This window comes from Odocoileus virginianus, chromosome 3 (assembly GCF_023699985.2).
Source record: "Odocoileus virginianus isolate 20LAN1187 ecotype Illinois chromosome 3, Ovbor_1.2, whole genome shotgun sequence".
In the NCBI taxonomy this organism is placed as follows: domain Eukaryota; kingdom Metazoa; phylum Chordata; class Mammalia; order Artiodactyla; family Cervidae; genus Odocoileus; species Odocoileus virginianus.
In genome coordinates, this window is record NC_069676.1 from 1,735,413 (window position 1) to 1,751,384 (window position 15,972).

Sequence of the window (15,972 nt, forward strand, 5' to 3'; positions counted from 1 at the left end):
TTGAATGTTGAATTTTAAGCCAGCTCTTTCACTCTCTTCTTTCACTTCATCAAGAGGCTCTTGAGTTTGTCTTCGCTTTCTGCCATTAGGGTGGTGTCATCTGCATATCTGAGGTTATTGATGTTTCTCCTGACAATCTTTTTCAGCTTTTGCTTTATCTAGCCCGGCATTTCACATGATGTACTCTGCATATAAATTAAATAAGCAGAGTGACAATATATAGCCTTGACATACTCCTTTCCCAGTTAGGAACCAGTCTCTTGTTCCATGTCTGGTTCTAACTGTTGCTTCTTGACCTGCATACAGGTTCCTCAGGAGGCAGGTGAGATGGCCTGGTATTCCCATCTCTTTAAGAATTTTCCACAGATTGTTGTGATCCACATAGTCAAAGGCTTTAGTATAGTTGATGAAATGGTAGTAGATGTTTTTCTGGAACTCTCTTTCTTTTTCTATGATCCAATAGATGTTGGCAATTTGATCTCTGGTTCCTCTGCCTTTTCTAAATGCAACTTTAGCTCTGGGAGTTCATGGTTCACGTACAGAGTAGAATCAGCAAAGGGAAAAAGCACTTGGGTGAAGTCTGGAGGAGACCAGGCACAAGCATCCAGGGCCCACGGTCTTCACTGGGGACCATGCATGGAAGCACAGGGCACCTGCATGACTGACACCCATTGCTGAAGCCCCGGACCCCAGAAGGAAAGCGGATGCTCACCACAAATCATATTCTTGGTGTAAACCAACCAAACACGTTGGTGCAGCCAGGTTCAGGACCTCAGGCACACAGGTATGCTCTTACCAGACAGACCACTCCATGAACTTGGTTCCCAGGAGTTGATCAGGCCAGTCCTGAAAACAGGCCTTTCTTGGAACTGGGTAGGTTCAAGCAATCCAGTCTGCTGAGTCAGGCCTTTCTCACACATGAGGTAAGGACTTGAGAATCATCCTTTGGCTCGGCTGGGCTGAGCTGTGAGCAGAGCCAGGAGTCTGGGCATGACAGCCTCTTCTGGCCCCTCCCAGTGTGGTGACGCCAAGGGGGCCAGAGACTGGAGGGGGCGGTGCGGGCGCTGGTGGTACAGAACTCTGTGTCCACAGGGAGGGGGCGTCCTCTGCCACACCTCTGGCACTCGGGCAGAGCTTTCCTGGGCCAGAGGCTGGAGGGGACGGTGCGGGCGCTGGTGGTACAGAACTCTGTGTCCACAGGAGGGAGCGTCCTCTGCCACACCTCTGGCACTCGGGCAGAGCTTTCCTGGGCCAGAGGCTGGAGGGGGCGGTGCGGGCACTGGTGGTACAGAGCTCTGTGTCCACAGGGAGGGGGCGTCTTCTGCCAACACCTCCTGCCCTCAGGCAGAGCTTTCCTGGGCCAGAGGCTGGAGGGGGCGGTGCGGGCGCTGGTGGTACAGAGCTCTGTGTCCGGAGGAGGAAGGCCCTCTGCCAACACCTGCACACAGGCAGAGCTTTCCCGGTGGTCCCCAGCGCATAGCTGTTTCTCCGGGCCTCAGTCCCTCTAGACGGAGAAGGGAAGTGCTGGGCTCTATTTGGCCAGCATATTTGTTCTCTCCAGCTCACTTTAGAGGTCAAGAGCCTGAGGCAGCTTCCAGAGGCGAGGGCAAGGCCGGGCAGACCTCTAGCTCACACTCTCCCCTCTTCCCTCTCCACCTCCCAAGTGTTGTGGGGTCAGCCTCTTGGGGAGCCCTTGCAGACCAAGCCTAGCGTGGGAGGCGGGCCCTGACTGGTACTGTCTGTCTGCAGTGCTCGGTAACCTGTGGAAACGGCACCCAGGAACGGCCCGTGCTCTGCCGAACTGCGGACGACAGCTTCGGGGTGTGCCGGGAGGAGCGGCCTGAGACGGCAAGGATCTGCAGGCTCGGCCCCTGTCCCCGTAAGCCCTCCGCACGCAGCAGGTCTGGGGAGGCGGGTAGCCCAGGCAAATGCAGCTCTTCCCACAACTAGAGGCCAAATAGAGCATCTGTGAACTTGAGGGAGAAGCCAAGGCCACCCAGGCCTGGTCTGGGACCTTTCCCTGGCAGGAAATGAAAGGAACTGGCATTTGCCATCCTCATCTCCAGGCCAGGCCCTAGTGAAGGATGGCCTGGACTCAGCCCATCCCTGCCCTCCTGGCACTTCCTTTTGGTCTGGGAGAGAAACCAGATTCATGGTGACTACACATCAGGGCTCACTCCATTCCTGTCTGAGTAGGGGGCACCTGTGTGAGTAGGGGGTGCCCATGTGAATAGCAGTACTCTTGAGCATAGAGGGCACCCAGAGCAGGGGGTACTTGTGTGAGTAGGGGGTGCCCCTGTGAGTAGGGGTACCTATATGAGTAGGGTTACCCATATGAGTATAGAGGATGCCTGTGTGAGCAGGGGTACTCATGTGAGTAGTGGTGCCCATTTGAAGAGGGGGTTTCTGTGTGAGTGGGGGGTGCCTGTGTGAGTAAGGGTGCTTGTGAGAGTATGGAGGGTGCCTGTGTGAGCAGTGGGTACACGTGTGAGTAGGGGTATTTGTGTGAGTATAGATGGTACCCATGTGAATAGGGGGTGCCAATGCATGTGGGGATACCTGTGAGAGTAGGGGTACCCATGTGAGTAGGGGGTATCTATGTGAGTGGGGGGTATCTGTGTGAGTAGGGGTACCCGTGTGAGTAAGGGTACCCGTGTGAGTAAGGGTGCCCATATGAGTAGGGGTACCCGTGTCAGTAGGGGGTACCTGTGTGAGTAAGGGTCCCCGTGTGAGTAAGGGTCCCCATGTGAGTAAGGGTACCCGTGTGAGTAAGGGTGCCCATGTGAGTAAGTGTGCCCATGTGAGTAGGGTTACCTGTGTGAGTGAGGGTGCCCATGTGAGTAAGGGTCCCCGTGTGAGTGAGGGTGCCCATGTGAGTAAGGGTCCCCGTGTGAGTGAGGGTGCCCATGTGAGTAAGGGTCCCCGTGTGAGTAAGGGTACCTGTGTGAGTAAGGGTCCCCGTGTGAGTAAGGGTCCCCGTGTGAGTAGGGGTACCCGTGTCAGTAGGGGGTACCCGTGTGAGTAAGGGTCCCCGTGTGAGTAAGGGTCCCCGTGTGAGTAAGGGTGCCCATGTGAGTAGGGTTACCTGTGTGAGTAGGGTTACCGTGTGAGTGAGGGTCCCCGTGTGAGTGAGGGTGCCCATGTGAGTGAGGGTACCCGTGTGAGTGAGGGTCCCCGTGTGAGTAAGGGTCCCCGTGTGAGTAGGGGTACCCGTGTCAGTAGGGGGTACCCGTGTGAGTAAGGGTCCCCGTGTGAGTAAGGGTGCCCGTGTGAGTGAGGGTCCCCGTGTGAGTGAGGGTCCCCGTGTGAGTGAGGGTCCCCGTGTGAGTGAGGGTCCCCGTGTGAGTAGGGTTACCGTGTGAGTGAGGGTACCCGTGTGAGTGAGGGTACCCGTGTGAGTGAGGGTCCCCGTGTGAGTGAGGGTCCCCGTGTGAGTAGGGTTACCTGTGTGAGTGAGGGTACCCGTGTGAGTGAGGGTCCCCGTGTGAGTGAGGGTCCCCGTGTGAGTGAGGGCGCCCGTGTGAGTGAGGGTCCCCGTGTGAGTAAGGGTGCCCGTGTGAGTAAGGGTCCCCGTGTGAGTAAGGGTCCCCGTGTGAGTAAGGGTGCCCGTGTGAGTAAGGGTCCCCGTGTGAGTAAGGGTCCCCGGTGAGTAAGGGTCCCCGTGTGAGTAAGGGTGCCCGTGTGAGTAAGGGTCCCCGTGTGAGTAAGGGTGCCCGTGTGAGTAAGGGTCCCCGTGTGAGTAAGGGCGCCCGTGTGAGTAAGGGTCCCCGTGTGAGTAAGGGCGCCCGTGTGAGTAAGGGCCCCCGTGTGAGTAAGGGTGCCCGTGTGAGTAAGGGTCCCCGTGTGAGTAAGGGTGCCCGTGTGAGTGAGGGTCCCCGTGTGAGTGAGGGTGCCCATGTGAGTGAGGGTACCCGTGTGAGTAAGGGTCCCCGTGTGAGTAAGGGTCCCCGTGTGAGTAGGGGTACCCGTGTCAGTAGGGGGTACCCGTGTGAGTAAGGGTCCCCGTGTGAGTAAGGGTCCCCGTGTGAGTAAGGGTGCCCGTGTGAGTAAGGGTCCCCGTGTGAGTAAGGGTCCCCGTGTGAGTAAGGGTGCCCACGTGAGTGCAGAGGTTGCTTAACGCCCTGAGAGGAGAGCAGCCGGAACACTGACTGCACCGGTGCCTTGCCAAGGGCTGGACACACATCACCTCTCTTGATCCCCACGACAGTTCATGACATAGACCCAGTCAGGAGTCCCTGCTCCAGACCAAGGAGACCTGGGTGTGTTTGCCCCAGCCGAGAGGAGTGTAGAGCCAGGATCTCTTGTTCCTGGCACTTCTCAAGATCAGGCAGTGTTGGTGGGACCTGTGTGGGGAGCGACCCTGTGTGGCTGAGGCCCAAGATGCTTGGTGTAGGAGGGGCAGGAATTGGGCCTAGAGGCTGACTGGGGCCCATATGCTCCTGGGACACCAGAGTCCATGGAGCCCTCCTGCCTGGGGTGGGTGGGTTGGAGGCCCAGACCCGGTACCCTAGCGGCCTCAGGTGCCTGTCTTTTCCCTCTAGGAAACACCTCTGACCCCTCCAAGAAGAGCTACGTGGTGCAGTGGCTATCCCGACCAGATCCCGACTCGCCAGGCCAGGAGACCTCGTCAAGTAACCGGCCCGTTTATAACTCTGTCTCTGCCCTCCAGTGCATGCCCTGCGCCTTGTGGAGCTTGCCGTGGGCACCCCTCCTCTCTGTCTATGGAAAACTCCCCTGACTCTTCCTGAGCTCTGCTGGTGGAATCTGTTTCTCCGGGCGTCTGTGCTCGGCTGTCTCCTTTGGAGCCACCTGGCCGGGAGGGCCAGTCCTGCAGAGGCACGGCCTCTTGTGGGGGTGCCAGGACCTGGTGGTGACGGCTTTTAAAGGGGCAAAGATCTGTCGTGGTGCTGGAGGGGCCAGAGGCCCAAGTGTGAATGTGACCACTTTGTGACCGCCTCACAGGGCCATAGCCCTCCAGGCTGGAGCTGCAGGTTGGAAGTTGAGGGGGCGCCCGCCGGCCCCCTTTCAAACGCTGCCTCCCAGCGAGGGAGCCCCGAGGGGTCTCGGGCGTGCAGCTGAGTGTCACGGCCTGGCGCCCGGCCCGTGTCCAGCAGTGAGGGTGCCAGGGGCTCCCCAGCCGCCTCTGCTGTTGCTGCTGCTGCTGCCCTGTGCCCAGTGTATCCTCCTGACTCGTGTGACCGTGGCCTGCTTCCTGTGGCCTGTGTGTCCAGCTCACACAACCCTTGGCCCCCATGCCCGGCCCCTCCTGGGGGTTCAGGTCAAGCGGAGGAGGCAGGGAATGTGTCCCTGCGGTGGGACGTCAGGACACACCGCCACTTCCATTCTCTGTCCATTTGCTCCAATGGCCTTTCTCATCGTGTGCACACGGCCCCATGCACAGGGGCGAGAGAGTGAGAGCTCAAGGCTGTCTCACGTGGATGTGGCCGCCTACCCGTGTGAACAACTACAGAATTACCTCAATTTTTATTGCTTTTTTGCTTAGATAAAACTATGTAGAAGATGCCTTAAAGTTGAAAGGTAACAGAATTGGCTGCTAGCTCCAGCTTCACAGGGGAGACATGACCCAGGCAGAGGCAGGCAGTGCAATCTAGAGGCAGGCAGCCGGCTCACCCACCTTTGGCCAAGGATAAGACTTCTCAGTCCAGGAGGCCTGGCTGAGTCCAGGAGTCCAGGAGGCCCGGCCTGTGCGGGGCCCCAGGCGCGGGATCACCTCCTTGGAAAGGAGACCCGCCGGAGGCCCTTTGGCGCTGACTGTTGTTGGAGCCCCGAGCACTCTGCCGCAGGCACTGCCTGACACCAGAGGGCGACTGGCCTGGCCCCTGGTGTGACCAGTGCCGCAGTCCAGCCGGTCACTCCCCTCCTGCCCCAGCCCCGTCCCCTCTTCAGAGCATCCCCGCTGGACAGCGTCCAGCTCCCCCTTGGCACTAGTTACTGTTATGTAAATATGCGGTGTAACACATACTAATTCTCACGACTGTTAACTTCCAACTTTGACTTAGGTGATGCGAGTGACACGCGTGACTCTGGGAAGGTGCAATACAGTCCTGGGCATTGTGCTCTCTGTCTATATGCACTTTGGTTCATCAGGGATATTTTATTAGTGTTTTGTATGTATCTAATGACGTATTATATAGGTTCCATTGTCGTTGCTTTTCTGGTTTTTTTATGAGACAACGTTAGTGTGTGCCAAAGTGACTGTGAAAATGACCTTTTACTCTTACTAACAGTGGAAAGACTTCCTGTCATGCATCCCACAAATAAACTCAATAAAAGTTCGGTGAAACTGGATGCTTGGGTCTGGCACCCTGCTGCCTCCTTCTTTTCACCTCTGTGACCGACGGCACTGTAGAGCTGCGGGTGCCGTTCTGGTCCATCATTCCTCACTTTCTGATTCCGGTGACTTTCCTGTCCCCCCTACCCTGCTCAACATAGATGCGGAGGGCCCGCCCCCCCTGAGGCCTATGCCCCCTCCCCAGGCATTTTTCAAAATATGATAGCAGCCCGTGGAGACACGCCACCATGATTTGAGTTTTGAACCTTTAGTGCTAGCAGGCACCTTGCAGGAACACCTCGGTTCTCTCTTGTAGATAAGGTCTCCCTGTTTGGGAACAGGGCCCATCTTTGGGATCTGAGCCTGTGGAATGGGAATATGTGTTTAGTAGTGGAGACAATGTCCAGGTCACTGTGCCCTGAGCCACCATCAGGCCACTGCCCTGGCTCCTGGCACAACTCGGGGGCTAGGCCAGCCTCCAGAGAGTCTAGGCTGGAGAAGGACAGGCAGCTGTAGCTCTGAGCTCCGGGCCTGCAGCAGTCACACAGGTGTGTGCCCAGCCATGCCTACCTTGCCTCCCACGGCCTGCCCTCAGGAACCACAGGGCCTGTGTGTCCACTTCCCTTGCTGACAAGGACCATGCAGCATGGCAAGGTCCAACATGGGACCTCCTAATCTGGGCATCTCTCCTTCCCTTTCCCACGAAGGGGTCCTATTCCAGGGCGGAGGGAGTTCGTGAGAAAGGATGACCACCCAGCACTGTGCAGGTGGGCGTCAGGACACAGGGTGCCAGCTCGCAGCCTCTGGGTGGGGGTCACAGCGGCCATGACTGAGGTCAGCCTGCCCAGAGCTCTGATCATTGAAAGACTCCCAGCTCAAGAGACAGGAGACCAAGACAACTGTGTCTGATGAGCTGCGTGCATTAAGTCTCCTTGCCCAGACAGGTCAGGAGAAATCCCTGCTGAGGGCACCCTGTCTAGAGCTGCAGGCAGGCCACCAGCAGGACTGCTCCAATAAAACCCTGTTTACAAAACCACGTGGAGGGACCGACTTGCCAGCATGTGTGCCTGGCAGACCCCTACCCTAGACTGACGTGACACCGGCTTCTCAGGATCCCCGCCTGGTGGGAGACAAGTGAGGGAGATGCTTAATGCCAGTCTTGTTATTGTGTGAAGGAGGCGGCACAGGTGACGGGAGAGGGCGTCTCTGGGGCGGCGGGGGGGCCCAGTCCCAGCAGCAGGGCCAGGCCTGCTCCATCCTTGTTGAGACCTCCCTGCCCCAGCTGATGGCCAGTGCCCCGGGGAGATGCCACACCTAGTATTACCAAAGCCCCCCGTGTCTCCCTGAGGGCTGTAGGCATGGTTTTCATGTGCCTCGGCTGCCAGGGCGGGTAAAGGGTCCAGGAGGGAGGAGGGGAGCGAGGCTCCGAGCATGCTCCACCCAGCTTCAAACAGGACTGTCTGACTTCATCTGTCTCAGATCTTGAATATTTATGTAAAATTTTATCCAAGGTTTTAAAACCCTGAAAGCCACATTTCAGGATCTTTTCAGCTTGATTTCTGGAATTGGCTCTCTGTGCAAGGCCATCTGCCTTTCCCCTCCACGTGTTGGCCTGTTTCTCCGTCTCAGGATGAGGAGGACTGGGGCTTTTCCTAAGCAGCCCATCTGTCCCTAGCTCTTCATGTCATCAGCCCTTGCCCAGTCATGCTTCCTCCTTGTTTCAGCCACTTAGAAGCCCAGGGTCAAGGCTGGGTCCCTCTCTGATGATATATGCCTCTGTCTGTTCTTGCCTGTAGCATTGCTATTCTAACATCCATGAATTCCTTGTTTTGGACTTGCTTAGTCATTCACATCTGTCTTATTCACGTTGAACACTTACGTATTCTTTCATTCTCTGTTCTAGGCTCTGGGATAAAGGGATATCTGGATACAGCTTTGGGCTCTGCCCTTTGTAGCTTTCAGGACAATGAAAATGTCAGGCATTAGCTACCTTACCCGACAACTAAATGTGGACTTGGTAGCTGGGAAGGGGAGACCCATGGCACCACTAGACCACATATTATGGGATGTCACCTCCAAGGGAGGTCAGGCAGTGCTCGACTGAGGAAGACGTGTTTCAGCTGAGCCTCGAGGATGAGAGGAGCAAGAGACATGGCGTGTGCAAAGGCCCTGCAGCCACAGGGAGCAGCGTGCACAGCAAGGCAATCAAGGCCTGAGTGAGACTGGACAGGTGGAGGAGACAGGTCCTCATCCTGAAACCATGGAGGGGCATTCCAGGAGCTTCAATCTGGACTGTGATGTGTTCATATCTCCAGCTGAAGAACACGCAGCAGGGTAACTAGATAGGAAGGAGGGAGAATGGAGACAGGCAGAAAGGAAGCTCTTACCACAGTGCAGCCAAGAGGCAAGGTAGCTTGGCTCAGTGGAGGCAGGAGAGAGGGGAACGTGGATATATCAAGAGCATCAGGGGAAATCCTGATGGACTTGGAGATGACTGGACAGGGGATCCCCGGGGTCTGGCTTGTGTGGATGAAGGACCGTTCTCTGAGATGGATGATGCTAGAGGAGGCCATGGACTTGGGCTAGACATGAGGAGTCTACTTTCAGGACCACAGAAACTGAGGGGTGTCCAGTAGGCAGTTGTATCTAAGAGTTTGAGGTTGTTGTCCAAGTAAGTGGGTTGCCAGCCTGTAAAGTGAGATTATAAGCTGAAGCAATGGCCATGCAGAGGGCAGATGTCAGAACCACTGGCTTTCACATGGGAGAGGGCCTGCCTGTCTGTTACTGCAGGGAATCTCAATGAGTTAGTGCAGCTTTACATGTAGATGCAGAACATGCCCTGCGTTAGTACAAAGAGTAACTATGTCAGATGGGGTTCCCACCAGCGGCTACCCCTTCACTCCTTCCTACCTTCCCATCTCCCCTCCTTTCTTCCTTTCAGTAGGAGATGTCATCTGCCCTATGGAAACTGAGGGGTAGGAGGCACAGCAGATGGGAAAAGTCTGAAATGCCCATTACGAACAATAGAGAGTGGCTGAGCAGGGAACAGTTGGAAAGTGGGGCCCATTGAGGTCAGTGATTAGGAATTCATGATGGATCAAATATCCCTTGTTATATTGTTAAATGGCTTATTCTTTCATGTTGAATGAATTTTTGTAAGTCATCTCAATAACGCCTAATTTATGTGTGGAATTAGGTGTTAGCAGAAAGGGAAGCGGGTAGAAATTTGGGAAGAAGACAGAGGCTGAGAACAAGAGGAGATGAATGGGTCTTATTAATACAGCTGCAGACAAGGTTGGAGCTAGGCTGAGAAGGAGATAGCCGTGAGGAAAGATGAAAAGGGAGAGACAACAGCGGCCTCTGCAGAGCCAGGGTTCTCCACGCACTCAGACCATGGATGAGCAGATCTTGGGTGGGAAAGAGAGGGGCAGATATGCTGGGCTGGATCTGCATGTAAGGCTGGATGGGCCTGTGTGAAGGCATCGCGTTCTGGAGCACTTTGGAAAATGACCAGAAGCCCAGCTGTGGCAGAGCCGTGTGGTGGCTGAAGCGGTGGCAGGACACAGGGTGTCACATAAGTTGAGGCAGGTGGAAGAACTCCCAGACAAGTCTGGATGATTTTTAATTTTTATTTAGGCACTTTTTGGAAGCAAAGCTCATCTGGGGGGTTTGGATGAAGGCGGAAACAAGATGTGGAAGAGTGTGGCGAGGCCATGACCGAGGCTCTGGGGTTTGCTTTCTTGGGTGTTAGCAACTGGTTGTTTCAGGTTTAATTTTGTTACAGTTACAGGTTAAAGATGATTATAAATAGAGTCAAACTGTGCCACAGAACGTCACTGAGGTTACCACTGGGATCTCAAATGTGAAGATCTGACAAAGCCTAATTCTTTGGGCTTGGAATCACTCCTTAAGAACAGACAGACCTCATTTCTGTCTCCAACTCTGAGAGATACTGAGACACCTGGACTCAGCCGGGGCCTGCTTGGAGGAGGGGAGCGTTACTCACAGCTAGCGTGACACCACCGCTCCAGGGCGGGGGTGCCCGGATGCCGCCCTGCCCAAGGGCTCCCTCGTGTCTAAACCACACAGAGCTGCTGTGTGAGCTCGCTTGCCTCTGCGCTGTCTCTGGGCTCTTCTAAATGCCTCCTCCAGCAAACTGCTTCCTGTGGGGGAATGAGGTCCCCCTTCTCCGTCCTTTGGTTACTTGTCCCACTTTTCTCTTTCAGAAGGCCGCTGCCAAGCTGACAAGTCAGTGTTCTGTAGGATGGAGGTCTTGTCTCGCTACTGCTCCATCCCAGGCTACAGCAAGCTGTGCTGCAAGTCCTGCAAGCTGCACGGCAACCTCACTGACGTGGACGACAGGGCAGAGCCGCCCTCCAGGAAGCTCAATGACATCGAAGAGCTGCTGCCCACCCTCCCAGTGCCCACTCTAGTCATGGAGGCGCAGCCCCCGCCAGGCACACCCCTGGAGGCGCCTCTCAATACTTCCAGCACCAATGCCACCGAGGACCACCCAGAGACCAATGCTGTGGATGTGCCCTACAAAATCCACGGCCTGGAGGATGAAGTCCAGCCACCCAACCTGATCCCTCGACGACCGAGCCCGTACGAAAAGACCAGAAACCAAAGGATCCAAGAGCTCATTGATGAGATGAGGAAGAAAGAGATGCTCGGAAAGTTCTAATAAAGTGGAAAGATAGCATCAATAGCTTTTTTTTTCTTGCTTATAGAGATATTCCATGGCAACCCCTGTGTTGTGGAGATGAAGTCAGATTCCTGACTGCAAAAGGTTTTGAGGAAACAAAGAAGGAGAATAATGTAAATATATAGATATATTTACATTACACACACATACACACACACACATATATATATAGCTGTAAGCATGTGGCAACTAGGTTGGTGCCTATGTTTCCTAGTCCTGCAATGTTCCAAGTCCTGTACTGGGGTTCGGTCTGGGGCAGAGAGGAATATGGAGGCTCTACACCCCCCATCAATGAGGGACAGCAGGAGGGAGAAAAAAAAAACCTTTGCCCCAAGTTTCTGAGCAGTGAGTGGGAATCTTTTCCTTGTGGTGACAGCCCTGCTGGAGACACAGGACATTTCCTACCAGTCTCCAGTTTTAGGTACAAGACCCATGGGACTCTCAGAAGAAACAATGGTTTATTTACTAAGTGACTAGTCATTAAGATGGATGCAGTGAAGTGGAGTCATGAATCCCAGCGAACTCCAGTACTGGAGGTGGTGAGGCAGGTGGTGTGGATGTGTGGTCACCAGCTGGTACCCCCAGGCTCTCACAAGCCTCTCTTTTCTTCACTAACCTTGGCCTTGCTTATCACCTCTGGCCAGCCCGGTCTCAGGCCTGGGGCTCCCCAGAAAGACTCTCTGCTTCCTCAAGTCACTGGAAGGATGAGGGAGGCATGCACTCTGCTGGAAAATCCAGTGGGTGGTCAGGGCTTGTTTTTCTGTGTGTGTGAACATGTAGCTTAAACTTCCCGAAATTACAGGACCCAAGCACATTAGCTCCTTAGCTGGGCCTAGCCTGACATGTAATTCTTAAGCTTTTCACATCCAGGAAAGTTTTAAAGACTTGGTATTCTCACCAGTCATAGATCTTAGAAAACTTTTTCTTGTTTCACTCCCCATTCTGTGGATGAAAAGACTGAGGCTCAAAATAACACCACGATGTTTACTTTTTGTTTTGAGGTGCTAAATACCTTTATCTGAACCTGTGCATGTGTGTGCATGTATCTCTGTGTGTGGTCTAAGGGACAGGTTAAGGTTGTAGGAAACAGTGAGGGGACATCTGGGATGAAGCCTAACCATCAAATGGGTGAGAACTAGCCTCCCCGTCTCCCCAGCACAGCCACCTCCCTTCCCTCTGCCACCATGCTCCACACTTTCTCATACACGCCCTCTTAGGAGCTTGCTGGCTCCTAAGAACCAAACTGGAGGAAACATTTCTGAATGTATATCATTAGTATCACTTCTTTAACAAGATGTAGTGTGAAGCCCTTCTGCAACCCCACCTCTCTGTTATTAGGAAACAGACCCACGGCTTTCTTCCATTGGCTGAACTCATGGCAACTGGTGCTACTCACAGACTGAAGGCCTGGGCAGTGCTTGCTTGGGTCTGTTCTAGAGTGTTGAGGAAGCTCTGGACTAGCCCTAGCCAGAGTATTACTGTTTACCTTTCTTGGGAGCCACAGGATGGGAATACTCCATTCTCATATCTCAGCAAAGCAGGGCTGTGTGTCTTGGGGGCTGGAAGCCTCTGGGGAGACCCCAGGTGGGACACTCCCAGGGGGATGTGTCTTCTGCAGCAGGAAGAAAGATACCCTCTGGGAGCTGTAGGCCACGTGGCCATAGCTCAGCATTCCATACCTAGTGCCTTGGGCCATGTATCCACAGAGTTCTCTGGACTAGATGGTCCTCAGAGGTCTAAGAAGGCAGTGTTTACCGGCTCTGAGACACTTAAATTTCCACTGAGCTTGAGACAGTTGGACAGCTGGCTTAGCAACAGTCCTGAGCTTCCAGAGAGGCTCCTGCAGTCTGGGGGAGGCAGAGGACGTCTTTGAGCCAAGGTTTCCTACCACCAGGTTGAGATGCAGAGGTCCTCTTTGTCCACTGCTCTGGAAAGTCCGCTGAGGGGCCCAAGAGTCACTTCATGTTCGTGGGAAGACTCATGCTAGGGTTTTGGGACCTGGCTCTCTGATCTACTCCTTTTGGAAAGCCCATGGAATTTCACGTATAAGCCTTTCATGTGTACTTTAAGATTTTTTGTTTGTTTGTCTGGAGTATACAAATGGTGCTCAATAGCAAAGTCTTTATCAGATGAAGCATTTTGACTATGTACTCCCTGTCTGACAGGCAGCTGTCGCATGGGTTATTCTGGTGCTGAACTCAATCACAGCGTTTTTCTCTCTCTGATGACAGAATCAATACATTTGTTTTCTGTTGAGTAAAATTTGGCTCCTTGATTTTATAACTTATTAAAGTAAAAAGTCTGTGTTTTTGCATATCATGCCTGTGTTTGCTTGTTACCTTGCCTACACTTGTCCTCCATTCCCAGCTTAAACTTGAGCAGACAGAAGGGTGTCCTGCCCTTGCAAAGCCAAAAGGTCTGGAGGGACCAGTATGCAGTAAGCCAAGGCGGGATCCCATGAAGATCAAGAGGCACCCATAAGGACCAATCCCTCTCCCGGCTCCCCATGGAGCCAGTTCTCCAGGAAACATAACTTAGCCAAAGGCTCCCAAGTCAACCTTTAGTTCAAAGTGGAGGTGAAGTATCTCCAGACACTCCCTCCTGCCTGATTACAACCCTTTCTCTCCTGTAATTGGGTTTCCAGGAAAAAAAAAAAAATACTAGATGTTGAGTTAAATTTTAAATTCAGAAAAACAGCAGTGAACTTTTTAGTATAAGTATGGGGAACCTCCCTGGTGCCTCGGTAGTAACGAATCTGCCTACCAATGCAGGAGACACAGGTTCAATCCCCGGTCTGGGAAGATCCCACATGCCATGAAGCAACTAAGCCTGTGGGCCGCAACTACTGAGCCTGCACTCTAGAGCCCACCTGCTGCCACTACTGAAGCCCACAGTCCCTGGAGCCTGTGCTCTGCAACATGAGAAGCCACTGCAATCATGAACGACAATATGCCCCTGCTCGCCACAACTAGCAAAAAGCCAACACAGCAACAAAGATCAAACACAGCTAAAAAAAGGCACACTTCAGCTAAAAATTATTTATTGTTTCTCTGAAACTCACACTAACAGTATTTTTATTTGCTAAATTTGGTAATCCTACTTACAATCAGGATTCCACTTTTAAAGAAAAGTGCATTCTCTCTGGCCTTCTTTGATATTAGCACATACTGGGGAAGAGGAAGGTTGAAGGGCAGAAGACGTGATTTCTTCTGCTACCCTGACCAAGTAGGAATCAGGCAATGTGTACACAGTGCTGGGGAGAGGGAACCATCAGAAATCGTATTAGTTTGGGGGCTTCCCTGGTGGCCCAGTGGTTAAGAATCTGCCTTGCGATGCAGGGGACATGGGTTCAATCACTGCTCCAGGAAGACCCCATGAGCCGCATGGCAACCAAGCCTGTGCAACAACTTGAGCCCACACTCTAGAGCCTGCAAGCTGCAGTTACTGAGTCTGTAAGCCGCAATGAGTGAATCGTGCACACCTAGAGCCCAAGGTCCACAACAAGTGAGGCCACCACAATAAGAAAACCCGGGCAGTGCGGCAAAGAGAAGCCCCCACTCGCTACAACTAGAGGAAGTCTGCCTGCAGGAACAAAGACCCATCACAGCCAATAAATATGGAAGCTGGAAACTATTTGGAATGAAATGACTATTTCATTTTAAAAAATGGCCCACATTTTAAAAAAGGTCTATATGAAAAAAAAGACATTAATTTGTACAGGGGTTGTACGTGGCTTAGGAATACACAGGATTTCTTCTTGTTCTTTGCTGTAATTTGTTTTGATTCTGTTTTTATAGTAGTTAGCTATTTTAAATGGGGGAGAGGCACTTGGGATGGGTGTGTGTGAGAAGTGAGATGTGTCTGTGTTAGAAGTGGATAAGCAGGAACTGAGACTAAATATTGGCCCAGGTAATTCATAACCGGATAACCCAGCAAGGTTATTTTAGGAAACAGGCCCTGGGTTGCAGAAGAAGTGGTAAGGAAGGCCCAGTGTGTGCTTTCTGAAGGATGTTGATAAATGGCTGCTGCTGCTGCTAAGTCACTTCAGTCGTGTCCGACTCTGTGTGACCCCATAGACGGCAGCCCACCAGGCTCCCCCGTCCCTGGGATTCTCCAGGCAAGAACACTGGAGTGGGTTGCCATTTCCCTCTCCAATGCATGAAAGTGAAAAGTGAAAGTGAAGTCGCTCAGTCGTGTCCGACTCTTAGCGACCCCATGGACTGCAGCCCACCAGGCTCCTCCGTCCAGGGGATTTTCCAGGCAAGAGCACTGGAGTGGGGTGCCGTTGCCTTCTCCGGATAAATGGCTAGGAGGAACCAAATGATGTCACTACAGAGGATTTGGCCACCACTCCCTCCTCTAGGTACCGTGTGAGTCCTTGATTACATGCACAGAGCAGCCTCGCCATGGTCATGCCCTGGGGTTTATACCCCACTGTGCATTCTTAACCCAGGGGAACACCGTACTCTTCCATTTAGAGGCCAGCGTGACCCCACACAGCTGCTGCTTCCTCTATGGGGGCTCCTCAGGGACTAGCCTCAAATACACATAAAGATCACACAGCGTGTGAGTGCCCCTGCGGCACACTGAAGCAGCCAATGCCTTAGTTCAAATGAGATTCTTCTAGTGTCTTTAGGTGAACACTTAGATCACTGATCGTCCATCTTTTTTAAAATCCCACGCAATTACGGCTCTCTATTTCTCTCTCTAGAGCTTTAGCCGTGCCCCACAGATTTTGATATTTCATACATTTTTGTTATTTCATTCCAAATAGTTTCTAACTTCCAATGTGACTTCCTCCTTTACCTAAGGGTTATTTTCAGCATGTTGCAGAATTTCCAAACACTAGGGAATCGTCTGAGGAGGACATGGCAACCCACTTCAGTAATTTTGCCTGGAGAATCCCATGGACAGAGGAGTCTGATGGGCTACAGTCCATGGGGTCGCAGAGTCAGACACGACTGAAGCAACTTAG

At 53.1% G+C, this 15,972-nt stretch overlaps 1 protein-coding gene across 1 annotated transcript in view; it reads left to right on the top strand.

Moving 5' to 3' along the window:
• ADAMTS2 (ADAM metallopeptidase with thrombospondin type 1 motif 2) overlaps positions 1-10,998 on the top strand; it is a 252,171-nt gene extending 241,173 nt beyond the window's left edge. The window contains exons 20-22 of the mRNA XM_070460787.1: positions 1,750-1,879; positions 4,542-4,631; positions 10,519-10,998. Of these exons, the coding sequence (XP_070316888.1) occupies positions 1,750-1,879; positions 4,542-4,631; positions 10,519-10,976 (678 nt within the window). The 3' untranslated portion in view covers positions 10,977-10,998. The remainder of the gene's footprint in view (positions 1-1,749; positions 1,880-4,541; positions 4,632-10,518) is intronic.
• The last annotated feature ends 4,974 nt before the right edge of the window (positions 10,999-15,972 follow it).